General features: G+C 33.6%; 3 protein-coding genes across 6 annotated transcripts; 2 read left to right on the top strand and 1 right to left on the bottom strand.

The window, feature by feature from the left end:
• LOC109354184 (monothiol glutaredoxin-S1-like) lies at nt 1,307-1,909 on the top strand. Its single transcript, XM_019596523.1, has one exon. The coding sequence runs from the start codon at nt 1,349-1,351 to the stop codon at nt 1,661-1,663; it is 315 nt and encodes a 104-aa protein (XP_019452068.1). The 5' UTR covers nt 1,307-1,348; the 3' UTR covers nt 1,664-1,909.
• LOC109353356 (BTB/POZ domain-containing protein At1g03010-like) lies at nt 3,332-7,820 on the bottom strand. Its single transcript, XM_019595589.1, has 4 exons — nt 7,464-7,820; nt 5,834-5,900; nt 4,479-5,678; nt 3,332-3,954 (listed from the first exon to the last, which is right to left on the bottom strand). Exons 1-4 carry the CDS (start codon nt 7,553-7,555, stop codon nt 3,421-3,423), a joined length of 1,893 nt encoding a protein of 630 aa, XP_019451134.1. The 5' UTR covers nt 7,556-7,820; the 3' UTR covers nt 3,332-3,420.
• LOC109354522 lies at nt 16,735-26,254 on the top strand. Of its 4 annotated transcripts, none has more exons than XM_019597099.1 (14): nt 16,735-16,857; nt 17,123-17,273; nt 18,156-18,228; nt 18,328-18,458; nt 18,555-18,956; nt 19,051-20,369; nt 20,538-20,878; nt 21,017-22,818; nt 22,902-23,056; nt 23,616-23,776; nt 24,098-24,258; nt 24,536-25,207; nt 25,317-25,642; nt 26,023-26,254. In XM_019597099.1, the coding sequence occupies exons 2-12, from the start codon at nt 17,166-17,168 to the stop codon at nt 24,728-24,730; spliced, it is 4,848 nt and encodes a 1,615-aa protein (XP_019452644.1). In that variant the 5' UTR covers nt 16,735-16,857; nt 17,123-17,165; the 3' UTR covers nt 24,731-25,207; nt 25,317-25,642; nt 26,023-26,254. The 4 variants fall into 4 exon arrangements, with proteins under 4 accessions (XP_019452644.1, XP_019452642.1, XP_019452645.1 ...); XM_019597097.1 differs by having other exon boundaries at nt 17,026-17,273; XM_019597100.1 differs by having other exon boundaries at nt 16,735-16,910.

The following is a 27,308-nucleotide window of genomic DNA, read 5'->3' as shown; positions in this document are numbered from 1 at the left end:
TAGATGATAAGCTCTTGGTTCAATCAAATTGCAAAGGAATAACTTGTCTTCTGTATTTTCATTTGACAAATACTGTTGAAATAATGACAACATTTGCTGACATGTCTTCCTGCCCTATACTAAATCAAGCATTAAGCCTTTGCACACTTTTGTTATCAAATGACACTTTTAACATTAGACTTTTGTATAAAATAAAAGTTGCCTTAAGAAGTTTCTTATAACACAAGTCAACAAAAATATGTCTAAAGGGTTATGGATCCATATATAATTGAGAAAGGAAATAATAAAAACCTACTCATATCCAATACTTTTGACTATCATATTTGCAACACATAATACTTGATATACCTCTATTTAGTGCATTGTTAGTCAATAAAATACTTCTCATATAATCATACATTGAAAGGAAAACTTCACAAGCTTGTGCAATAGTTTAGACTGTTCAATAAAATTCATATGCTCTAAGCACAAAAATATCTTTTCAGCATCATTCCCTATATTGTAGAAAGTGGGAAAATGGAAAATTCTGTGGGTACCCAAAGGCAGCGTTTTCTGTTTTCCATTCTTATGTGGTCATTGTGTAGATTTTCAAGATATCAAGGGCCAGAAAAAAACCAAAAAAACCAAATGCTTTTAAGCATAGATTACCTTTAACTAAGCATCTTCTCCTCAAATATCTTTTTACATATTTCCACTCATCTTTCAGTATATGGGATTTGAATTTGATGCTAATCTTGATAATCTTATTATTTTGGATTTTTATCCTGCAAAATTATCATTGGTTAATAATGAGTATGAATATGCAATAAGACAACAAAGTTTAAACAAAGTGGAGAAAATAGGAAAAGGTTGCTAAACATTGCTGAACTTATTTTACTGATACATGCAGGAGATTAAATAAGTTTCATGCATGAGAACCAAGTTTGAAATGATTTAACATTATCTTGAGATAATTTTCATAATGCACTTTGCAATAACATGTACTAGTATTCACATGGAAAATGAGAATTATATGCCCAAGCTTAACATAGCCATGATCTTGGGTTGGATACAATGAAAAGGCACCTATAAGTTACTCTTCAATCTTCATTCACTCTGGAAAAGTATATGCTTAGTTGCTATCAAGCAATCAGAAAAAAAGGAGTTTGGAATCCACTGATGACATAACTTTTACAACACCTATTCTTTTTCAGATGTTATCCTACATGCAACAACTAGCCAAAAATCTAGTAGAATAAACCATCCAATGCTAATATAAATAAACCTTCTATGAAGCTCTTCAAGTCACTTAAACCATAGTGAACATACTCTAACTCTTTCTAATTACTCAAATATTATTCTTCTAGCAATGGATGTGGTGACAAGGTTAACTGCTGAGAAGCCGGTCGTGATCTTCAGCAAGAGCACTTGTTTCATGAGCCATTCTGTGAAGGCTCTCATATGCAGCTTTGGTGCTAACCATATGGTTATTGAGGTTGACAAAATAGAAAATGGTCTACAAATAGAGAGTGCACTGGTCGAACTCGGTAGTCGCCCGAGCGTGCCAGCAGTGTTCATAGGACAACAATTTATAGGTGGTGCTGATGAAGTCATAAGCCTCAACATTCAAAACAAGCTTGCACAGTTGCTTTTAAGTGCAAGAGCTATATTTATCTGGGATTGATAGCCATGCAATGTAAACTCATCACCTAGGACTTAGCCTCAAATAACAAGTCTTAATCTTCATAATGCTGACCATAACAGTATTGTAATTCCTAGCTATGACAACAATGATAAGGCCTAGTTTAGAGCTTCTTATAGCTTACTTATACTCTTTATTCTTCTTCATCCTCTTTTTCTGGTGCAGAGTTGCACTCTTAGCTATTGTATAATGCAAGTCATGCTTAAACCAAACATGGCCATGCCATGCACATGTTATCAAATGCAAGGCTCATTTATAGCATAAGATATGTTATGTGGAATTTGGGTGAACAAATAATTTGATATGTGGAACTTGACAGATACCCTCTTTGTACACACAAATAACATAAAAAATGGCATACACAATTTGACAAATCCTAATAGATTATTATGTTATAAATTTGTTTGTATTTGGGGGGTTTACTCATTTAATAATACACATAAGTATATCCATTTAACTTCAATATTAATGTCTTTCAGTTAATCAAACCAAACCTATAAAGCCAACACTGTTTGCTAGACCCATGAACAAGTTAATCACCATTCACCAAAGACTCCATTATGACAGAAAGAGAAAAAAAATTATGAGCAAGAAAATCTAGGCAAATATTCTTTTATAATTTGAAATATGGACTCCTTTTAAAAAAATGCAATATTAACTCCTTATATATATATATATAAGTCACTGAAAACTCACACAGATTTCTTGTAAGATTGTTATGTTCAATCCATGAAACCAAGTGGACTAGAAAAATAGTTATTTGCCAGCTTCTACACATAGATGCCCTTATCTACCTCAAGTTCTTCCGAATAAAGTGTTTACATACTAACAGAACACTGATTTCACTGTCATAGAGGGACCAACAGCACAGGTTCTTTGATTTATACTTAGGATATCCTAAGATAAGAGGGATAGAGTGAAATGAAAAAGAAAATATAGACATCATAAAATCACATTCACAAGCTGAAACAGAAGTAGAGGAATATTTATTCCCCACTGTGATGCCAAGAACTGGCCTTGCACTATCCACTACAATTTTTCATCTATATCCTATAGACACGTTTGCTAGAGTCCTTTTTATTGTTGTTTGGAGGGACCAACAACAATTGAAGTGAAGGGATAGGGTCATTTATATTTTGTCTTGAAAAATAGTATATAGTAAATATTAATATGCATGAAACCCAAAAGTCCAAAACCAATGTCAAAACTCAAAAACTACATTAAACATCAATGGATTACATAACCAAACTCTTTGGATGGTTAGAACTTCTCCATGAGAGTAGTTGCTGAGAGTGATTCTTGTGAAGATGAGAGAAGTTACTAAGAGTGATTATCAATGGCTACAAGTAGCATAGTTATTTTATTTATTGCATGCTTCCATTTACTTGATTTTATTTACTTTTTACATTGATTTCTCTTGTTGCACCTATTGTTATTGATTTTCATGCTTTATATTTGCGAATTAGTGTTACTGAAATTCAGAGGAATTACCTCCTTAAAAGTACTTAGCTCACTATTTACATCAATGTTATTAAAATTTTCAATGAGGTTTAATTGAGCATCCCACCCTCAAAAATAGTCCAGCCAAAGTTTGGCTAGTGATAATAGCAGCAAGTACTGAACACTGCAACTAAGATGCAGAAATGTCACTTGGAAAATCAAAATCACGCCATGCATCGTCATGCATCGCCATGCATACTATACAATGTGGCATATGTAACTTATTACACATTTTATGGTCATGAAACTGAGTGATGCCTTCTCTTTGCAAAAGGGAACCTGCTCTCTGAACAAGCACCATTTGGCTTATAACTATTTATCCGAAATAGAGCATTAAGCTTGCTTAGTTTCTTGGTGAATGATTTAAATAACTTGTTAGCAGGATGTGACCTTACAAGCTCCTGCTTCATAGTAACATGATCTTTCTCCAAGTCAGTGAGTCTCATTCTCATTCTTGCTACTTCAAGCTTCAGCTCTCGGTTCTCTCGTCTTACTGATGCATAGTTATCTCTAGGGGAGATGGCTCCACTTCCTGCACCACTTCCTGAACGTTGCGGGAATTGACTATTAAGTCCACCAAAGAAGAGTTGATTGTGGCCACCGTTCATAGCATTGCGGAGCCTGATTTGCTCAATGTAGAGAACCTGCACTGCCATCTGCACTGGCAGCCTTTCATTTTGTGCTGCATGGCTGCATGCTTCTTGAGACAGTTTCTGGCAATCTATACTTTTGCATAAGCGGTAGCGCTCCGAGTCCTTTATGTTTGGATGAACCTGTACAAGAAAACCAACAACATGGACAATTAAATAAAGCCAACAATAACAATATCGAGTGATAACACTAAGTTATTTATGATAACACTAAGTTGACTATTGAATCTTATTTGAACAGTAAGGAGTGAAAAATAAATGTATGTCACTTTTTTAAGTAGACCACTAAGTGACTTATTCTAATCTTGATCATCCTTGTATGTTATGATTAAGATTGATTGTTATCACTTTCTTAAGATACCAAGTGTTATCACTAGACATGCCTCTATACATTAGAGGAGATTAGGACTGTAATGGTATAATGAGAAATTCCTAGGTCCTACCAAGAGAAAACTCATGATTTGTAACACTGAATGTTTGCAACATTAGTTTTATCTTTTATAAGTAGTCACTATCTGTCATTTCAATTATATTTTTGATGTTATTGCTTATGTTTCATATATTCAATGGTTCTGAGGAAGAGATTTTTCTGAGAGAATCTAACAATATCAAAAGGAAGATTAGTAAAAAAGTTACGCATTTGTCACCTTAAGGAAGATATCAGCTGCTCTATACAGTCCATCACTTACAACACGAGCGTGATCTGGAAGTAGTTCCGCAAGTGATATGAACTTTGATGGCAACAAGTTTGAGTCTAGTGCCACTTCAGCAAGATAATTGTCCAACAATTTGGATACCTTTAGAATTGAGCTTTGTTTTGGAGATCCAGGGCTATCAAAGTCATAAATCATTTCACTTTCATCTCTCAACCGGGTTTCGACTTCATCCTCGTCATCCAAATTAAGGAAAATGGAAAAAATCCTCAAAATTGAATCTGTATCATACATTGTACTATGTGTATTTTGATGTTGTGAGTTTGTTGGAATTAGAATGTCTTCAAGAATTGCCTGGTCAAGTTGTAGACCAATCCTCCTCTCCAAATCAGACCTGCATTTAGTAGATGCAGATGCTGCTATTGCAGTTTTGAACAAACTTGAGAGAAATGCCATTGGAACTGGACTTTTCCTTGATTGTGTTGGTAATAAGCTAACTATGGCTTCAACAATGACCCTTTGTTTCTTCTGAAATTCTATGTCAAGCAAACTTCCTTTAACTGTTTGAGGGTCCCTAACAACAATCCCGTGAAGAGAATTATGCGCATAGTTTATCAAAATCTTGCTGATCATGTCTTGTTTTAGTCCCTTTGACTTAACTGCAGTTAAAACTCTCTTAAAGAAATCAAGATTAAGAACACTGAGAGATTTTCCCCACCAATCTGAGGGTGTTTCTGGTTCCATGTTTGAGATAGTTTTCGAACGGAAGTTGTGGTCTAGTTTTAACAAGCCAGAGGTAAGTTGCTCTTTGCATGCATTATTTGCAATTGCATTGATTAGCCTGCTAACAAGATTAATCTCTTCCGAATATGGCAGAAGAGTTTCACAATGGTGAAGAACAGATATTGTGTTTGGTATACTTGGTAGCACTATGTCCTTTAGATATGCTTCAGCTCTTGTCACAAGGTTTTTCTCTGCATATTCTTCCGTCATGTCCAGAAACTGTGCTAAACATCTGAGCATAGCAACGTTCGAGAGGGTGAACTCGACATTAGCGCTATAACAGAACTTTTCTGCTAGCTCAATTGCTTCTGCACCACCTGGCACACTTGGGAGACTTATGCATGAAACTTTTGTATCTTTCGCTTCTAACAGCATTTTTCTAATTCTTCCACTCCGATAAACTAGAGGAAACTGCGGACAATAAATTGCAAATAACATAGGACTTGTAATATTGTCTAACCAATATCTTATCAACCTCATGCAAAAGCAAGGAGCATATATAATGTTCATGAGTGTCAAATAAAACTATGCTGAATATGCAATAAAAGGCAGCTTATTTTCTTTACCTTGTGAGGTGCAAAGCTTGAACCTCCTATTTCGATGGTAAGATCAATAGACACGTCCGATATCGGCCTGTAATAAACAAACCTAGCTAAATAGTTGCATGGCATAGACATGGAAATCTCAATGTAAAGCAATAACTGCATCTAGCAAACACATATTACCAAAGTGAAATTACTATCACAAAACATGAAATACTTTCTTGCTGCAGCATGTATTTACACTTTAATGTACTAGATGGAGTTTAACCTGTGTATTTTCTACACCACAAACCAAAAGACAGTGTAATCTTCCAAGATCAAATATTGAGATGAGAATGGCCCACTCAATAAATAGAGAATTTGAAAGGGAAGACAATATTTATCAGTATTCAGTACTTCAGACAATTGAGTTACACCATTGAATATTGCAGGACTGATTATGTTATGCCACTGTCATGAAACCCATTAATCCAAACCATTTGAACCACACAAATATTATCACTTGTCAGGTTGATTTTTAAGGCTGTTATTACTGTGTTATGTGCAGCCAAAAGTTTTTTCACATAGTTGGTGAACTCTTATTACAACATCTCTGTATCATTTGGGGCCTAAAGATAATATTTTCAGGACAATAATTGAGAGACATGTATTAATTAGCATTTTCATAGAAGACAGATAAGATTTGAAGTTTCACTATACTGATATATGATGTATAACATGACTTGCATCAAAGTCAATGTTACATCCTTGTCTTCCGGTCTCATTGCTTGACATGTACTATAAACGCGAAAGAGTCACATCTTCTTCTGTCTCGAAGTTTGTATCACTCCATATACATTTCTTTTCTCATCAGTCATAAAGGTAAAACATGAGTTAAATATATATTCATTTCATATTGTCTGACCATTGAGAATAAAAAGTTATATGAAGTGATACATATTTTGGGACAGAAAATGTACTCCCGAAAAGCCAAATGGTTGCTTTCTAATGCATATTTCAGCCTAAAGTGAAGTCTTTTCAAAGTAATTAAAAAAGAGAATGAAGTATATGCTGATACAAGCAGATAAGTTATCTTTCATTATATTTCATTATTTTCTAAAACTAAACAAAACAGCACACGTGTCATACTTTTACTGGCTGCAGGAGATAAATTATCTACGGGTACAAGGAGATATTTTATTCTCATAAAAAAAAAAAAAACAATCTTAGCAACATTGACTTCTCAGGTGGTGTTACTTCTCATAAATTGAACCTTCAGAATCCTATAGGAAAGGGACAGTAGACCTACAAATGGAACTGTTAATAATTAACCATGTAGAGCTAGATTCCAAAGATGTGAACAAATCTAATAAGATCAAAATCTAGTAGTAGGTAAGTGAAAATGACTGTACTAGAAAATAAAAAAATTGCTTTTTTTTTAAGTTTTGGTGGGTCATTAGTTCAATTTTCTGAAAACTATCTTCCTTTCTATACATTCACTGAACCCTCATTGCATTTATTCACCTTGCATCAGACAAGAAAAAATCACCATGATGTTTCTAAATGCTACTAGCACCAAGTAACTGATACAGTAGAGAAATAAGCAAGATTTCAAACAACATAAACACACAAAAAAAAGAGAAGAAAAACTTGTTAAGAAGTATAAGATTATTACCATTCAGTGGCATGCCTTATGCTTGAACTTGGCCTAAAAGTCCTCTTCCCTGACATGCTTGGCTTCAATTCAGCAACAGTAACAACTCCCATCTCCACCAAATGAACCTTGCAATTTTGACACTGCTGCACCAGACTTAGAATTCTCACTATGTTACTGAAATGACTATGTTAAAAAAGACTATGTATATCATTCTTTTGGTAGATTATTCTTCTTGCTTAGGACAACTTCTTAAGCCTTAATTTTCTATCTGTGAAAACCTGTAGAGAAGTGAAACTTACATGAACTCATGCAGTTATAGAAGGACACATGTAACTTTGAGACATACTTTAAAAGTGCTTATAATGAACTTAATATAAAGTCAAGGAAAATGCAGGTGTGCTTGCACTTTTCGGTGAAAGGTATTGAGTAAGTGGACTTTTCTTTCTTTTTTTTACTAACCGAGATCATGTGTCTTCAATGATGTCTCATTCTCTATCCTGGACCAAATATTACTTTTTGTTCTAAATTTTTTTCTTTTTATTCATATGACAATAACTTATTGGCTCGAGACAGAAATTTAGATATCGTAAGAACAGCTCATCTTGGTCTCTTTTTTACATAGTTTTCTTTTAAGATATTGCAGGAATCCGGAGAGGTTGCAGTGCTTTTAGGAAGTGTCATAATGACTACCTAAAGCTACATAAATAAAGATTACCATAAATTAACTATATATTATGTGTAAAGCATACAAAAGTGGAAATTAAAATGATGAGTTGGATTACATGATGTAAATTTGAACCATATGGTATATTAGATTAGCTCACATGTATTAAGTTATTAATTAACTAAAATTATGGAAATTTTAATCTGTTGATTGTTGAAAATATACAATCTCATTACTTAAAAATCAAAATTTTAAGATGTAACTAACTTATAGAGCAAGTAACCTATCTTATGCATGTAGGGTACAGTGAGTCAATATCAAAATTTTAGTGCATTATTCATAGTTAGTAAGAACTTGGTACACCTTCATTTATGGTACGGGTTCGAGTATGTAGTATGATACTTACTTATATATGTGGTACGTAGGAGATTTACTTAGTCGATATACTATGAGACATGATATATTTTTAATTTATAAATGATTTTTCTAAGTAAAATTGAATAAAAAAGAGAGTAGAAGTATGGAGAAAAGAGGGAAATACCTCTATATAACTATGGTCCAAGTGATAAATGAAGAGTAATGAGTGATGGGTAAGCAGCACAATGTATTAAATAAAATAATAAATATAAGCTAATGATGTAGACACTACTATAGTTATTACTCAATGTGACAACTGTTACAATAATCATTGTCTAGAATTGCATTCATCTGGTGTCATGATGGAACCATCAATTTGTTTTGTTGTATGGCTGAGTGTTTTGGTAGGTAATCACCATTTTAGTACTAATTTTAAGATATCTTGATTAATTGTATATGTTCTTTATTTAAATCATTTCATTTGAAATAAATATGTACATTTGGCATGGAATCCTATATTTGAGTTTAAAATATATGCACGGATAATGTAAAGTTTTTTACACTGTTAGCACATCATTCACTATTGATTTGTAATATTTTTGTTTGGGTGTCAATGATAGTTAACAAATCAAAAGTGAATGATTTGTTAATAGTGTAAAAACTTTTATAGTGAATCAGTGCGAAGATTCTTAAGTTTGCACACCTTTTTATCCTTTCACCCTTCATGCTAATTCTGCTTCCTTATTATAGGCATCTGACTTCAAAGCTTAAGAGTAAGATCCCAAAGTAAAACTATGATTTGCTTAGGCCAAACTATTGTTTTCCTTGTTTCATGTAAAAAATAAAAAGGGGAATCTTTTTTAATTGTAACAGTTATGCAATGTCAGTTTAAAGAATTATATACAGTCAGTATATCATTTATCATGCGTTCATATTACTTTTTAAAGAATCAATGATAATTAAAAATAAATGGTGGATGATGAACTAACGTACATTCTTTTCTCATCCTTTTTTGTGATACTAAAGGACACCTTTATTATATGACATATTTGATATTATTATCTATATCTTATTTGTAGGTTAAGGCACACCAGATTCTTGTATGAGTATTAGTCTAGAAACATAGGAACCACATCACATGTTCATTACTTTATGTCTAAACTAGGATTGGGGAAATTATATGCAAGCATGCAGCCACCTCCTTTCAGCTTGCATTGTATTGATAATAATATAACCATTCATATCAACACACATTGCCCAAGTAAACTTTCTTATATTTTTTCTATAAAATCTTAAAAGTGACTTTTTTTGTTGTAGCTAAAGTGCATGAAACTAGTATCATAATAACTTATAGCTCTATGACTCTATTATAAAGCATACTAGTATTAAAAACTTAGGTATCAATTATGAAACGAATTTGTGAATAATCAATTATGGGTCTTGCTTTATTTTAAAGGGCTTAATTGGTTCACCTGAAAATTACTCCAAAATCATTGTTTTTCTATGGTATCCATGCAATGTGAAGAGGACAAATGGGACAACATTTTTCTTCTCTTTTTGACACATAATAATAGTTATGAAAGAGAGTATGAATGACATTAGTGCATGTGTGAAATGATGGTGGCCACAATCATGATGTGCACAAAAACATGTGAGCCCACCATTTTAAAACTTGTGGGGTGGGAATACAGACTAAACTTTACCTTGCATGGCACGTATGAGGAAAACAAAGCGAATGTTACTTCTTTTTAAAAAAAAAAATATTATTCGTTTCAGTGTTATGAGAATCAGATTGAACGGTTCGATCGGTCTGATCGCTGACTTGACTTGAAAATGACTTTAGTTTGCAGTCTTAACTGAATGAGAGTTGAACTGCATTGAACCGGGAAAATTTCGGTCTGACCGTGTTAAACTCAGTTCAACTATACTAATCCGAGAAGTAAATCAAACGGTTCAATTAAAAAAAATTAAAAATGGAACAACACTCAAATATTTTGTTTTACTATAGTTCAAAAAGATGTAAATATATTACTTTAATATAATTATACATAATTATTAATTATAAAAACTTCACTTATATATTTCTAGATAAAAAATATTAATTACATATAAAATCACTCAGTCAAACTAGACGGTTTAACCATTTAAACCAGTTATACCGAGTGTGTCATCGGTAACGCCCCAGTCCTGACATGTGACCTCCCCAGCCCATGAATACACTGAGCGTGCCACCCACCAACTTAAAAACTCCCTACAGTATTTACTTTCCACAAAAGGGAACCTCCCACGACTCGAACTCATAACCTCAGGGATAAACAGTCATTATTCATGATGTCACATGTCATTTAAATGGTGTTACAAAGTTACCTTGTACCCAATTTAAGTTTCAATTATATAACTGTATTGTTGAATTATATGTGGGTTTCTTACCATTTGTCACTAGCACAAATATGACTTTCTATGAGTCCCATTTTAGTACCGTAATCAAGTGAGAGTCATATTTTAGTAGGTATGCTTCCAAAGAAAAGGATTCTTAAGCTAAAATTGTTCATCAATATTTTTGTAAAATGTGTTTTGCGATGTGTAAACTTTTTTGGTTTCTCACATGTATCTAGTAAAACATTTCTTAAGGAGAATTAAACATGTACCACTTAAAACTGAAATTTATTTTCTGTTTTTCTATATTTCTGAAAAGCGATTCTACCTTTCTTTCCTCTACAATATGGTTATTCTCTAAATTTATGATATCCAGTTTTTTTTAAACCATTTCAAATTACAATATGTTTTGACTTTAATTAATGAAGGACTTACTCATTCACTTCAGAAACAAATTCACTGATTTTAATAACTAATTAGCCTTCTAAGATAAGAGGGTGACTAGATAAAATTCTCTAAAAATGGCAAATATCATATTGGAACCTTTAATTTCTGCAGTAAAATATTATAATGACATAGTCCACTATCAACTCAGAGTAAGCATTGGTTGAATTGAGCTATGTAAGATTTATCTCTTACTTAATCCTAAAAATTGTTAGAATCACTTTTTTGGAACCAGATCTAACTCTAGATTTAAAATTGACCTGACCCTAAAGCATGCACTCCGTCCCAGGAACAGGACACTAGTTTTATGATCACGTTTTCCTTGCATTCCAATTCAGATAGCTTCTTTGGACCTTCCAATTCATTTTTCTTTAATAAATCATAAATCTCTTATTTATCAGTTTTTTTTTAGTTTTAACCACTCGGTATATAGCTATATATATCTAACCTAGAGACTCAACTAATGTGGTTGTTTCAAGTGGTATATGTTTTATTCTTCTTGAGTAAAGTTTCAGGTTCGAGTCTTATGGATGAAAAATGTTAGTCTCACATACTTGTAGATATTCCCGGATCGGATAAGATTGTTTTTGGTGCAATGATACATATGAAAAACAAAAAAAAAAGGTAAAGACTGGAAGAATAAACAGTCAATTTCACTATTTATCTTACTCCTAAATAATTCATAAGTTTATCTAAAAGGAGGATTGATCTCCTAAATACTATGTCATGTTATTATATGTATCATAGCATTAAAATAAGAGTATTATTAAATGATTAATAAAATAAGATCATTGAATTATTTTTTTATTATAGGAGAATTATGTAATTATCAAAAATTGAATTACATAATTAAGGAGCGTTGAATGCAGTGATTTAATTTTCTCATTTTACAAATAGGAGCATCAGAATAAAATTCAAAACATTCAAATATAATTTGACAAAACAAAAATTAGTTCTAATTTGGTTTTATTACCTTTACAAACGTGATCATTAAATAACTTTCAAAATTTTATTTTTATACAGATAGAGTATTGGATGCTCTTGTTCAATTTTATCATTTATACAAATAGAAGTATATTTTTTATACAAAATGAGTATCACATAATTTTGAAAATGTAACAACAGAAAATATATTTTGAGACACCATACTGACCATTAAAATAAAATTATTGATGATCTCATATAATTTTATCAATAGAGCAAGTATGACCAATGAGTTGATGTAGTCATACATGTAAGGTCTCATTAACTCCTTTTAAGGTCAATGATTAAGATTTGATCCTCATGAACAATACTCTTTAATAGGATTGACAACAAGCCAAAGTAAAACTTAGTTTGATAATGATTTGCTCGACTCAAGTTCAAAAATGTTTTTTACTCGAATTCTACTCAATTGAAGTTCATAAGCAGTTCAGTTCGTCTTGTCAACTCAAAGTGATTTGGATCTTTAAGAGTTTGCAAATTGCTTATTTCAACTTATTAACTAGATTGATATAATTCATCAACTTAAATACTAATTATTTATTTAATACTAATAATTAAATATATATTTTCATGTGTATTACATATACTATATATATATATACGTAACATATATATATATTGGGGATGCTATATGCACCTCAAAGAGTGCAAATGTACATCCACAATTTTAAAAATCAATATGTATACTACCTACAACTCTACAAGTCCGAAATCATTTTTGCAAACGATATGACATGTTGAGTGAAAAATAGTTATATCGTGTTAAATAATTTTATAACATTGTAGATATGCAACTTAAGGAATGACTGTTTTTCTAAAACAAATACTCAGTTATTTCATTATATGTTTTGTTTGAGTTCAACCAATTCGGCCTCTACTTTTGATATGACAAAATTGAATGATTTTGCAAAATTTTACTCACTAATATTTGTTCAATTAATTTAGTGATGATTGATAAGTTGTTTGAAAGTGAAAGACATATTGTTTACTCACTAGATTATGTTATTTTTAAGTTAACAATTATTTTAGAAAGAGTATTCTCAATGAAAATTGTGAAAATAGGTTGTCTAATCGAACGTGATACATGAATGAAAGATTGTTTAGTTACTTGTATTGATCGGTAAGTGTTCGATAACATTGACAACAACATGATAATTCAACAATTTGAAGATATGAAGACACATAAAGATCAATTATAAAATATATAACCTAATTGATTAGATATATTAACTTTTGTGATTTTGATATTAATGTTTTCATCATTTTATATATATTAATATTTATTATTTTAATTTTTACCATTGCATACTTATATATATATATATACGTGTAAAATTGGGTTAGTTCATGAATCTAATAGATTTAATTATAAATTGATTCAAATTTGACTTGTTTATTCAGTCAAGTTCGTCTCATTTGATATATAAACTACGTTTATCGAGTTAAAAAATAAATTGTCTATCAAATAAATATCGAATTAGTTGATTTCATTATTGTCATCCATATTTCTTAGGATGGCCCCTCTACCCAAATTAAGTCGTGTACAACTTGAAAAGGAAATTTAGAACATGCAAAATAATAATAAGAGAGGATCCACACGCATTAGGAACATTATCAAAATTATTAAATTTCTGGATGTATGAAATTAGAATATGCTAATTGGGAAGTAGTAAAGAATTAAGGTATATGGATTTTGTTAACCAGGTCAATGCAGCAAATCAAAAGTTAGGAGGGTGATATTACGAGATGGGGATCACATTTCCCCATTCATGTCCCACTTGCTATACCAAGTCAATCATAGAATTTCATTCATTTAAAAAGAAAAATTATAAAATTATAAAAATATAAATTAATATTTTAATATTATTTTGTAATGTTTGATCGGTCCGGGATAGGGAAACATAAAAGTTGTGGGACAAGTGATCCTTGCCCGATATTACAGAACAAGGATTACACGTACCAAGAAATTTTTGTCTCTATGTTCCAAACCAATTATATTACAACAAATAATCAAACAAATTTATTTTCTATTTATATGATTTTTTTCTTAACTAATTAACATTTTTTAAAAAAATTATTATATAATGAACACCAAACTTTGGGACAGTGGATCCCATCCCGTGGCTGACATTGCCGGATTGGCCATAATATGTCATGTTCATTTACGGATTTACCATGAAATTAAAATAAAAAAATGTGAAATAAATATGATTCTAATGGTTGTTACAAAAGTAATTAATATTTGAAAGAAATGTAGAGTAATAATTAAATGATAATAATGAACATAACTTATAAATAAATTTAAATAACTTCAAACTAACTTAATCCTAAATAAGTATATCAATCTTTTTATACATTTTTTTGGCACATGTCTGTCAATCTAAATATCACTTAACAAATAGAAGGTTACAAAGATAACAATTAAAATTATTTGTTGTAATGAGTCATTATACATGTACATAATCATATTTAAGAGCATGGGTAGTAAAGTTAACAATTAAAATTATCATGTTTAAAATGGACAAAACATGCACAATTTGGAAAACAAATTGATAGTTGTTAAAACTTATTTACACAGTCCTTTTAATATGCAATGATTTTCGGTAAACACAATATTGATAGTTGTTAAAAAACACATACCAGCCTTTAATATTCTTATTAAAGCTTCACACTTAAAATTATAGTTGACAATAACCAAATCAACTCAATATTTGTTTGAAATTCGATTCATTATTTAATTCGATAAACTCAGGTCATGAACCAAATAAATCGAATTTAAGCTAAAAATTGAGTTCGTTAAATAAACGAGCCAAATTTGAGTTGAATACAGTTCAACTCATTAGGTTCATGACTCGATATATAAACTCTTTTTTATGTTTATTATGATCTATGTATAATTTTTTTATATTTATTGCTATTATATATATAAATAATGTTATATTTATATTAGTGTTATGAGAACTGGACCAGACCAGATAGTTTGACCAGTCTGATTGCTGACCGGACTTAAAAATGACTTTGGTTTGCAGTCTTAATCGAATGAGGTTGAACCGCTTTGAACCGAGGAAATTCTTGTATGATCGTGTTAAACCCGGTTCAACTGCATTAACTCGAGAAATAAACCGAACGGTTCAATTAAAAAATTAAAAAATGAAACATCAATCAAATATTGTGTTTTACTCTGGTCCAAAAAGGTGAATATATTTACTTCAATATAACTATACATAATTATTAACTATATAAAACTTTACATTTAATAAAAATTATTAATTATGTATAAAATCACCAGGTCAGACCGGACGATTTAACTGCTTAAATCGGTTAAACCTAATACGTGACCTCTTCCGGTTTGACGTCCAGCTCGGGTTTCACAACATTCATTTATATATATAAAATCTTTTGCATTATTTTTTTTAAATTAACTAATTATTTAAGTTGTCTAAATGAACCAATTTGAACTAAGCCGAACAGTTCGCGAACTTTAACCAAATCGAACTCGGACTAAAAAAGTAACTTGTATCGAACTCGAGTCGAGTTTTGAGCCGAACCAATCCTTATCGAGCTAAACCGAGCTGAACTCTGGTCCGACTCGGTTCGGCTCGTTTACAGACCTACTTAAAACACACAAGTATAACCAATAAAGCATTATTCTAGTAGCGTAAGGCCACACTGAATCCCTAAGGTTCAGAATTCAATTCATATGAGCGACACTCGTTGGGAGGGACAGTCACGAACCAAAAACAAAAATTTAATTGTTTACCCAAAAAATTGAGGGAATCCCTTGTTATTACAAATAAAACACACAAGTATATGGTTCTGGCTCTCCACTAAAAGCATTCAACCGAAAACAACAAGAACATTAGCAATTTTTAAAGGTAAGTTTGTGAATATCTTATTAGTTCAAGTGTTCATCATAAATTTATATTTCATCACCTTAAAAATAATCATTTGCATTCTTAATTTCACTGTTTAGTTTTAATTGGAGTTATTGTTTATATGTCCGCATGAGTCTACAAAAATAACAAAGTTCTTCGTTCATCAAATTGTTCTCTCCCGATTTTGTCTATTATGTATACACAAACTTAAAAAAGTAATTGTATCAATTATTAGCAAAAGAGTCATATCTATTATTAGCACATAATAAAAATCAAGAACATATAGTTGGTTTTCCATTAAGTATTCGAATCTCAAAATTTTATCCCTCTCTTAAGACTTAGTATGGTCAAGCATACTTAAGAAATTATATAATTATCATAATGTTCTAAGTTAATTAAGGATATTACTATCTTCTTAAGAAGTTTTGAAAATATATATTGCATTGAAAACCTAAACGTATATCTTTTATTTACTTCAGTACATACTCCATAGTATATATTTCCCTTTATCACTTACAAGTTACAACTATCTCACCCCACGTGATTAATATAACAAATATAAATATGAATAATAAATAATTAAAGAATAAACCGCGTCTACTATATTCACCCAAAAACCAGAGAGACACAGAAACGAAGGAAGAAAACAAAGAAAGAGCAAAACGCTATTATTCGTTGATCAAACACAATAAACTTTCAAAACCTTTATAAGGTTTCGTCAAAATTAATCACTCCTTTTTTTGTTTTTATCGTTTCTTAAAGAAGGTTAGGGATTTTAATTTTTTAATTAAAATATTAAAATTAAATTTGCTTTCGTGTTTGTGATTTTTGCGATCGTTTAGATTCTATTGGTTTCTGATTTTGATTATTTTGTTTGTAGGAGGAATTACGATATTGAAGAAGGATTGTGAATGTTTGATGGTTTAAATTGCGAGGTTTGTTAATTTTGATTCGTGAATGATTTCTGTTGGAAGTAGGGATGCGAGAAAGGGGTTAGGGTTCGGTGTTGTTGTTGTTGGTATGAGAGAAATGGAGGATTGTGAACTTGAAGAAGGTGAGGCTTGCTCATACCAGAACCATGAAGATTATGACGACAACATCGATCCTGATGTTGCTCTCTCTTACATTGTAAGCGTTTTTGTGTTTCTTTTGTTTTGTTTGGTCTTTTACTTCAATTTGATTTTGAGTGCTGAGTTCTCTCTGTGGAACACTTCTGTTGTTGTCTTAGATCCACGGATTTAATTGTTTAGTACTGAATTATGTTTTATTGAAATTGGAATGGGCTTAATATATGTTTTACATAGAGTGTGTTAAGAGAAGGTTTGGAATTGAGTAGTATCTCTCTTGATGTATTAAGTAATTGAAGAAATTGATGTTCAACTTGATGGCTGATGATGAAAATACGGTCTGAACTGGTTGATTGTTGATGTGCTTTTGCTTGTAAAGTCCTGTTTATAGTGGTGGAATGTGTTTTATCCCCGGATATGCATATTTAATGTATTTTACTGTGTACTAGAAGATATCTAAGTTGTTCTGTCTGTGTTCTCTGGCAATTTTAATCATTAGAAAGCATGCACCGCGTGTCTTGCAATTTCATATGCGTTAAACTTGTGTTCTTTGGGATATTTTGTGTATGAAGGATACTTCCTTGGTGTGAAATTTATGTTGACTATAAGATGAATATTTGAGGGTGAGCTTTGGCGCAATGGTAAGATTACTTGCCTTGTGACATGGAGGTCATGAGCTGAAGTCCTGGAAACAATTTCTTTGCCTGTGAGGGTAAGATACTAAGATTACATACATCTACCCTCTTCAGACCCGAATAGGTGAGAGTCTCATGCACTAGGCCATCCTTTTGTGATATGAATATTTAATTCCTCCTACAATTGTTTTCATTGTATACAATAATCATATCAAAGTTTTTTTATCAAATTTAATTGCTTTTCCTTTTTTTGACCACCTGTTCTTCCGTTACTCTCAACTTTATACTTTTGGAATTGTTTCTCCAAGGATGAAAAAATTCAAGATGTTCTGGGACACTTTCAGAAAGATTTTGAAGGTGGGGTGTCCGCAGAGAATTTGGGTAAGCTGAAACTTGTTTCAATCACAACTAGTCTAGTGTGGGCCTTCATAATGAAGTGATTTTGTTCTAATCGTTTTGGGAAACACCTTATCGTTGCAGGAGCGAAATTTGGTGGTTACGGATCATTTTTGCCTACCTATCAGCGCTCTCCTGGTTGGGGTCACCCTAGGACTCCGCAAAAAGTTCATTCTCAAAACACACCTGGATCTCCTAATAAGTTGCAACTGGAGGTACATTTCTTCTTCTAATATAATATGGGGCGTGCATATGTGTAATGCATTTTGTAATTAAGTTGATGATGGTATGAGGTTTCACGACTTGCACAGGGTGGGCGAGGGAACACCGTGCCATTGTCAACTGGATCTCAGCCATTGAAACTTGGCCCAGGTTCTGTTAGCTCCTCAAGGTTGCCTGATTTTAAGGCACCTACAGTCACTGATGCTATCGCACGAGAAAAATGCATGACATCTACTGGTGCTGAAGCGTTCAGTTCTAAGTATGAGCCTTTAAACATGAACTCTACTAGCATACCTGACCAAAAGACTCTGAAGGTACGAATCAAAGTGGGTCCTGAAAATTTACCAACAGGGAAAAATGTTGAAATCTATAGTGGACTTGGTCTCAACGAGTCACCATCATCATCACTGGACGATAGCCCCTCAGAAAGTGAAGGACTTTCCCGTGAGCCTCAACATGCTCCTTTGGAATCTCCAACTAGTATTCTTCAGGTGAATTATCTTCCGGCAATTTGATGCTCTCCTACCTTCTTCATTTTGTGCTTAATAATATAATAATATGTTTTATGATGGTGTCTTGAAACAGATTTTGACAGCAGTCCCTGCACTGTTATCGCCTCTCAGTGGTGATATCATTCAGTTAAATGAAAAGGAAACATGTCGTAGAGAGAGTATATCTGTCCCTGTTCATATAGATGACTCAGAAAGTTCTGGCATGTTACACCGTAGGTCTAACATATTAAAGGGTGACCAAAAATTGTCTGGAGGGAACAAAATGAAGTCTCTGGGGGATCATGAGTCCTCAATGGAAGCTAAGACTTTCACTAAGAAGAATACTCAAAATGATGTAGTTCTATCTAAGAAGGGTCAGGGTATGGATGAATTGACTACCGAGGAGCTAGTTTCAAAAACCCTGAAGCTTCCACTTTTATCTAGTTCTTATTTTGACACTAATGACTCAGTAAAGAACGTGGATGGGACATGTGGTACATTGAAGGAAGCCAACAAGAACGGTATGGTGAGAGAGAAAACCTACTCTAATCATTCACAAAAGGGATGGATGGAGCCAACATCTACTGAGGAGAATGGTTTTGTTGGGAGGACAAAGGGTAGTTCAGGGGATCTAGTACAAAAGGTCCGGGTAGGTCCAGCATCAACTGAAGTGAATGGTAGGACAAAGGGAGGTTTAGGGAAAAAAGTGGGAGATAAGGGTTCTGTTGAAGATTTGTCAGTTTATACAGCAAAAGACTATCATGACCAAGACAAAATTTGTGACTCAGTAGTAGCTGTGCCTGATTTTTCTAAAGTTAGGACAATTTCAAACGCTGAACGCATAGGGCATCATAAGAAGTCAAAGGTAAGTCATGGTACCATGGTTACTGATAGGGAAAAAGGAAAGTTAAAGGTTGGCACCCCTTTGGTGCCTAAATCAAAGAAGTCTGATGGTTCTACCTCAAAATATGGAACTGAAGATGTCAGAGTACAGAAGGATCCTGGAAAGGCTAGCGATACATATAGAGATTTCTTTGGTGACTCAGAAGAAGACGAGGACAGGATAGATTCACCAGAAACCCCAAATGGGGATAAACTGAAGGAAACCAAGGTTGTCAAGAGGAGCACACCTGCAATTAATCGTGGAGCAAAGGAGAGTTCAGGTGGTAAGATAGTTGATAAGCCATTAACATCTGACGTATATTCTAAAACAACCACAAATGTAAAGTACACTGGAAATGTGCACGGTGCTGATGCATACAATGGAAAAGGAGGTACTGTATCAGTGCCTTCTGTTGCAGTGGAGGATAATTGGGTACAGTGTGACAGGTGTCATAAATGGCGTCTTCTTCCTGTTGGCACAAATCCTGATAACCTACCTGAAAAATGGCTTTGTAGTATGCTTAATTGGCTGTAAGTTCTAATCCATTGATTGAATATTTTAAATATATTTTCTGTAGTAAAACTACTTGCGAAACTAGATTACTAGGTAACATCTAATGAGAACAACTGTGTTGATTATTTTGTATACATCGGTGTCTCCTTGTTCAAATTTCTAATAATGTCTGCATAAATGTGCAGGCCTGAAATGAATCGGTGTAGTTTTAGTGAAGATGAAACCACAAAAGCTGTTATTGAATTACACCAAGGGCCTCCTCTTGAAGGTCAAAGCACTCTGCAACATCAACTACATCACGATCTGCATGCAGTACCCGGTGGGAAGAAAAAAATTGTGAAAGAGATATCAAATTCTGCCAATAAAGATGACTCTTCTCAATTTTATTTAAAGAAAAACTTGAATTCTTCAGTGAAAAGTAGGAGCTTAAATGATGTGAACGTTTCTCCTGTCATGAGTGATGCCAATGCTCTTCCGGAGAAACACAGAAGTAAGCAGAGAATGCTGGAGCAGAATCCTGCTAGAGGTAATTTGTATGATAATGTACTAATGTGTGAGAATGCTATAGCAGAATCCTACTCAGTATTAGCTAATGTACTGATGTTTAAGGACCTATTAAATTTCTATGATAATATTATCTTTGTTGCTCAAAATGTGTTGACAGGTGATACAAATAATATGAAGGTGAAAAGCAGGAAGAATCCCAATGAAGATTGTTTTAGGCCATACAAGAAAAGTAAGATCGATGGTATGCATTCCACTGATAAAGAGTTGATCCTAGAACAGGGATGGACACCTAGGAATAACAGTTTTACAACTACTTCAGTTGGTAAAAATCAACATAGACAGAAAGATCGCTCCTCTTCAAGGGACTCCAAATATGATCAAAGGGATAGGCTACAAGTTTCTGTTCAAATAACAAAAGATAATGGAAAGGGTTCCCTGGATGAGGGATCTCGAGATTTCGGAAATCATGATTCCAATGGTAGTATTAAAAAGAGGAAATTGAAGGAGTATGAGGATACTCAATTACAGGAGGGCAGGGTCTTTGTGCAGGCATTTGGTGATTCCAGGAAGGACAAAAAGGCAAGACATTCAAAATCTGAGGGCAAGGAACCGGGTTCCAGTAAAGGCAGTGGCAGGGCAGACAAAAAAGGTAGTCATACTAAGAACCAGAAACTAAGGCAATATCCAGAGAGCACTCAGTCACAATGGAGTTTGGGGTCTGTGCAGGCTTCTGCTGCTGCCACGACTTCAAGTTCTTCCAAGGTTTCTGGCTCACATAAAACTATAGCCAGCTTCCAGGAAGTGAAGAGCTCGCCTGTGGAATCAGTTTCTTCATCACCTATGAGAATTTTAAATACAGATAAGTCCACAAATAGGGAACATATGGTGGGTAGTCCACAACGATGCTCAGATGGTGAAGATGGTAATGGGAGTGATCGATCCAAAACAGTTAAGAAGGATAAATCTGTGATCATGGCCTATAAGAAGTCTCATGAATCTTCAGTGCTTGATAGTCAAAACAAGGGGGTTAATCATGATTCATATACTAAATCTAAAGCCCAAACTTCGCCTTCTCCTGACATTGTAACCAACAACTTTATAAATCATGGAGTGCACACTGTAGACCAAGATGGGACATATCCTGATACAGGCAAGAGTATTGATCAATGCAATGGTGAAGACGGGAATGGTGTTTATCATGCCAATTTGTCTCACCCAAGGAAAACTGGCAAAGGATCACAGTTGAAGGATAATAGTGAGAGCTTTAAATCAGGGTCTAATGCAGAAAGGGTCAGGATTACTGGTTCTCCTATTCACCTTCAAGAATGTCCTACTTCTGAGCCAAAACATGGGGATGGCAAAGTAAAGTTGCAGAAGTTTGGGTTCAAGCCTGATGATGGTGAGAATATACATATCGGCAAGAAAGGTTATACAGAAAATGAGAAAGGAAAAAAAGAGGATCAATTAAATAGAAAGCATGACATTCAAGAAGTTGGTATAGATGCCATGTGCAAGCAGGAGGCGTTGCCTGCTCCTAGACAGAATCAGTTGCTAGACTGCGATACTGAAAAATCTTCAAAGAGGTCTCTTTCTGAAAGAACTGATCAAGAAGTATTGGGAAAAGGGAAGTTGTCATTGCCACCCTCTGGAGGTGATCAGGTTGGAACGTCAGCTCGTTTCCCACCACCATTTGTTGGTTTGCACAAAGGAAATGGAAATGTGGAAGTTGATCCTCCCAAAATAAATGATGCATCGAAGCTGCAAAAAAAGCAAACCAGAAAGGCTGATCATCAAAATGGCACTCAGCAAATTAGTTCAAAGCATCCCATGCTCAATGGACACAGCTCGAAGGAGCTTGAAGCCCCCAGTCCTATCAGAAAGGATACTAACAGCCGCACTACTGCTAACAGTGCTTTGAAAGAAGCTAAAGATCTGAAACATTTGGCTGACCGTCTTCAGGTTTTTTACATACAACCCCTTCTTGATTTTTATGTTTTTCCTCTTCTCAGCACTTACTGAAAAACTTTGGGTTTATTATCCAGAATTCAGGATCCACTGTTGAGAGAACAGGGATATACTTCCAGGCAGCGCTTAAGTTTCTTCATGGAGCCTCTCTTTTAGAATCTAGCAACAATGACAATACAAATGAGATGATTCGATCAAAGGAAATATATAGTAGCACAGCAAATTTGTGCGAGTAAGTCAACAGTTTCTCTCATTCTGTGCTCCTTTGCTTGTTTTAAATATTAGATTGTCTACCCTTTTAATTAAGTATATACATTTTCCTTTATGTTTGTAGTTTTATTATGTTGCAAGCATGTTACCAAATAAAGCTTACACAGCCAGATGCTTGTGTAATTTTTTGGGTTCTAACTTACCTGAATTCTTGGAAGCACTTTTCTTTTAATTTTGAGCTCCCTGAGTTGGAGACACTTGACTTGTATGGTGCACTAATATCCTTAGTAAATATTTCCTCCCCTTAACCATGTAGACAAGGACTTCAATGCAAACCTCATTACTATATCTTTGTATTATTTATTTGTTTCCTAGTTTCTCTTTGCACTAAGAATAGTGGGTATTTGGCTTTTCTCAAATTATCAAAATTGTGACCTTTGCTATGTGAAGCAGTCACATAAAACTTGTTGGGTTTTAGGTGATGTGTGTGGTTGAACTTTAGGTGTTATATTTTGTAGGGTCTTCTGTTGCTTGATTTTTTGTCTTTCATTAGTGCCTTCCTGATATTTTCCATTGGATAGGTTTTGTGCCCGTGAATTTGAGAAATCAAAAGACATGGCTGCAGCTGCTCTGGCTTACAAGTGCATGGAGGTGGCATATATGAGGGTAATATATTCCTCAAACACTAGTGCCAGCAGAGATCGGAATGAGTTGCAGACAGCTTTGCAAATGGTTCCTCTTGGTAATGGTCTTCGTAACTAGTTTTTTCATTGTTTGCATGATGCAGTAATTTCTTTCTCACTGGAGTAGTCACCTTGTAAATTTGTGCTTGACGTCCAACGAAACCCTTTACCAGCTTGTAAATTTATCAGTGGAAGAGTGGGAATAAGAAAATTTGGCTATGACTAATTTGATGAATGCTAATAAGTTGGCAGTTTTTCATTTCATCATTGTTTCTCTTTCTAAGCAGCACTATTAAGTTTGAGATTATGGTGGAGACAAAATGGGAGTAGAGGCATCTCTGATATATTTTTCTTTTTTTGAACCATGTTATATTTGTTAGGTGAATCTCCTTCGTCATCTGCCTCTGATGTTGACAATGTTAACAACTCTACAACAGCAGACAAGGTCGCTTTATCCAAGAGTACCAGCTCTCCTCAAATTGTTGGAACTCATCTTATTGCTGCTCGAAATCGTCCCCATATTGTGCGGTTGCTGAGTTATGTAAGTATCTATTTCACAATAATGATCTTAACAGTTCCTTATTTGTCGATTTATCTGTATTTAACAGGTCCCTAATCGGCACAGTATGATTGTAAATTCTTAGGGTTCTCTGATCTGGATTGCAATTTCGGTAAACTTGTTGGCAACTTAGTTATTTGTGTTGCACGTAATTACAGTCCTATCAGAATTGAAGCCTATGTGCTAACAACTGCATTGCTAGCTTTTCTTTGTTTAATGTCTCTTATTTTTGTTGACAAATGACATATGACAATTGCAGGCTAAGGATATGAATTTTGCCATGGAAGCCTCAAGGAAGTCACGCCATGCTTTTGCCGCTGCAAATTCAAGCCACGGTGAGGGCAAACATGGAGAGGGTATCTCCTCTATCAAGCAGGCTCTTGATTTTAGCTTTCAAGATGTGGAGGGGTTACTACGTTTGGTACGGCTTGCTATGGAGACCATTGCTCGTTGAAGGGTCCACATAGTCACGAGATGATTCTAGCCTGTGTTGAAGAGCATATGTTTCTTTAATGCCTTACCGAGATAAAAAGATAGCCCAAACCATTTTATAAGGACAAGGTTTACTATTTTGAACCTTGAACCACTGTTAACAACATGTGAACGCTAGTATTGTTTATATACATGTCTGCCATTCAGAGCGAAATGGAAGTTTGTTTACATTCAAGAAGATTTAGTTCCTTAATGTTGTGTACAAGAATGAAACTTATGGCAAATCTTGAGATAGTTTGGAGGTATCAGGTTTCAGAGTCAGTTTCTGTAAAGCAAATTCTATGCTCCTATGATATGTGGAATTATGCTACATAGGCTGAAATTCTAAGGGAGTTTGTGGACTTTTCATTTACTGTACTCACATCCATCACCAGGTGGAAACTGTGTTGTCTCCTCTTGGTTCACTCCCTGTATAGGAGTTGAAGGGAGTCAGAGTAAGGTAAGCTTTTCTTTCTTGTAAACACAGTAGCATACATGTGCTCCTCTTAACATGCATATGCTTGCTCCCTCAATACATTTTTTTCTAATTCAATTTAAATTATTTGTAGGTTGTCTTTAATTATCTTGGGATCACTGGGAAAGCTATTTTGTTTACATTCTTCGTTGTTGGTCGAAAACGAACAGAAAACAAAAACGGGGGATGGACAACTGGAAATTTATTATCAATTGGCTGGCAATTCGCTGCTAGTGGTGGATCGACTGAAAGTGAGAGGTCACCAAAGTGAATATCAAAGCAATTTTAACTTTATTAATGCCGCTCTCTCTCTCTTTTCGCTGAAGTATGAAGGCAGTGAACCTGTAAATAAACATCATTGTGTTGACTATCGAGTTAGAAACACTGCAAGGTGTCGCTGCCTTAGGCAGAATCTGACAGGTATGTTGTCTTGATCACCAGCATTCCATCTATTACTGTTTGAAGAATTGTATTAGTTTCCTGTTCTGAAGTATGTTAAAATTGAAAGTTAGGATAGTAGCCTTATTAAGGTTTATGATGTTTATACAAGGATCTATCTCGAATTTGTCTGGCTTTGTTTAGCATAACCCCTGACCATAACAAAACATAAGGTTGCATGAGCCATTTGAGTTTTACCCCCTCCCGAGATGCTGTTTCCTATCATTTTGTTTTTGGTACTTTGGTTAGATGTCTGAACATGTGGTCATCTGGAGTATAGTTGCTCTATTTTCTTCATTAGCTCTGCATTGTTTTTAATTTTTTTGATTGTGTGTCCAATCCAGCAATATTTCTGGTTGCAGGTTGAGCACCTGAATCAAATTTCAGATGTAATCTTATGCAACTACCGTTTTGCTGGCCAACTGAGTAATGATTTTTTTTTTCCTGATATATTTTTTCCTGGGGACCCTTTTGTGCGTGGAATATTAAATTTTGACCGTAGCAGGTTACCTGTTCTGATTTTTATTGTACAGATCTGGCTAAATTCTTTTAACTTGTATGCTTTGATAAATTTAGCAAGCTCCTTTTTCATCTATATTTAGCTTTACTAAATATAGACCCGCGGGTTGTGTATCTTATGAAGTAGTTCATTTCCGTATAGTGATTGTTCTTCGGTAAGAGAATGTATAGGGTTGAGTTGATGAGAGAATAAAAGAGTTGTAAATTGGTGAAGAAAATATTATGTGAAGGTAGTGTATAAGTATTTACTATACGTAACTAACTATGATGAAGTATTATAACACACTGCTTCAATCCTGTATGTTGATGCCACACGAATAAAAAGAGCAATAAATAAGCATTACGGTTGGTATTCTGGCATTTATTTCTCATAATAAGGTCTTAGGATGACCAAAATCTACTGTTCTACACCAATAAAAGTAATTAAAATTTTGAAACATTTATTGATTTTGTTTTATTATCAATAGTGTGAGATAATATTTGAGATAACATATTTTGTTTCTCGTGGGTAAGCATCATTTGCACTTATCACAAGGACATACATACCCATGATAAATTGATAAGTTTCTTCTCCCCATTTTAATAAATTAAGAAAGGCAATTTTATACCAATAAATTTACAGTTTTATAAGAATGACACCAATAATTTTAATGTTGAAAAATCTCTAGTAAAAATGTATACTATCTAAAGTATAATTATAATTTATGACTTTCTCCAAGAGGGTAACATTTAATCTAGCTAAAGAATGATGGAATAGGGACAATCTCTAGTATATCTCTTAAGAATACTAGTTACATACAATGGTAAATATAAACTCTCATGTTCTATGTCACCCTTCTATTTGCTTGGTGGATATCAACTCTTTCACTTATACTCTATGTTAGTCTTCTTGTTTGTTCATCATTTTTACACAAGTTTTGTTTATATTGTGAAGGGAAGGAATATAAAAACATAATGAAAAATTAATTATTGTCATACTTTAAAAATGCTTCAAAAATGTTACACCAATTTTTTAAATTGAATTTTATAGTCTTCAAGAGTTAATGAATAATTTAAGACTTTGAAATGAGATTACTGAACACTTCAGGGATTTTCAACACAAATATTTTTTGTTTTGTCTTCCTCATTC

This window comes from Lupinus angustifolius, chromosome LG08 (assembly GCF_001865875.1).
Source record: "Lupinus angustifolius cultivar Tanjil chromosome LG08, LupAngTanjil_v1.0, whole genome shotgun sequence".
NCBI lineage: Eukaryota > Viridiplantae > Streptophyta > Magnoliopsida > Fabales > Fabaceae > Lupinus > Lupinus angustifolius.
Note: the sequence above shows the minus strand (reverse complement) of the source record. Positions and strands in the feature narration are given on the sequence as shown.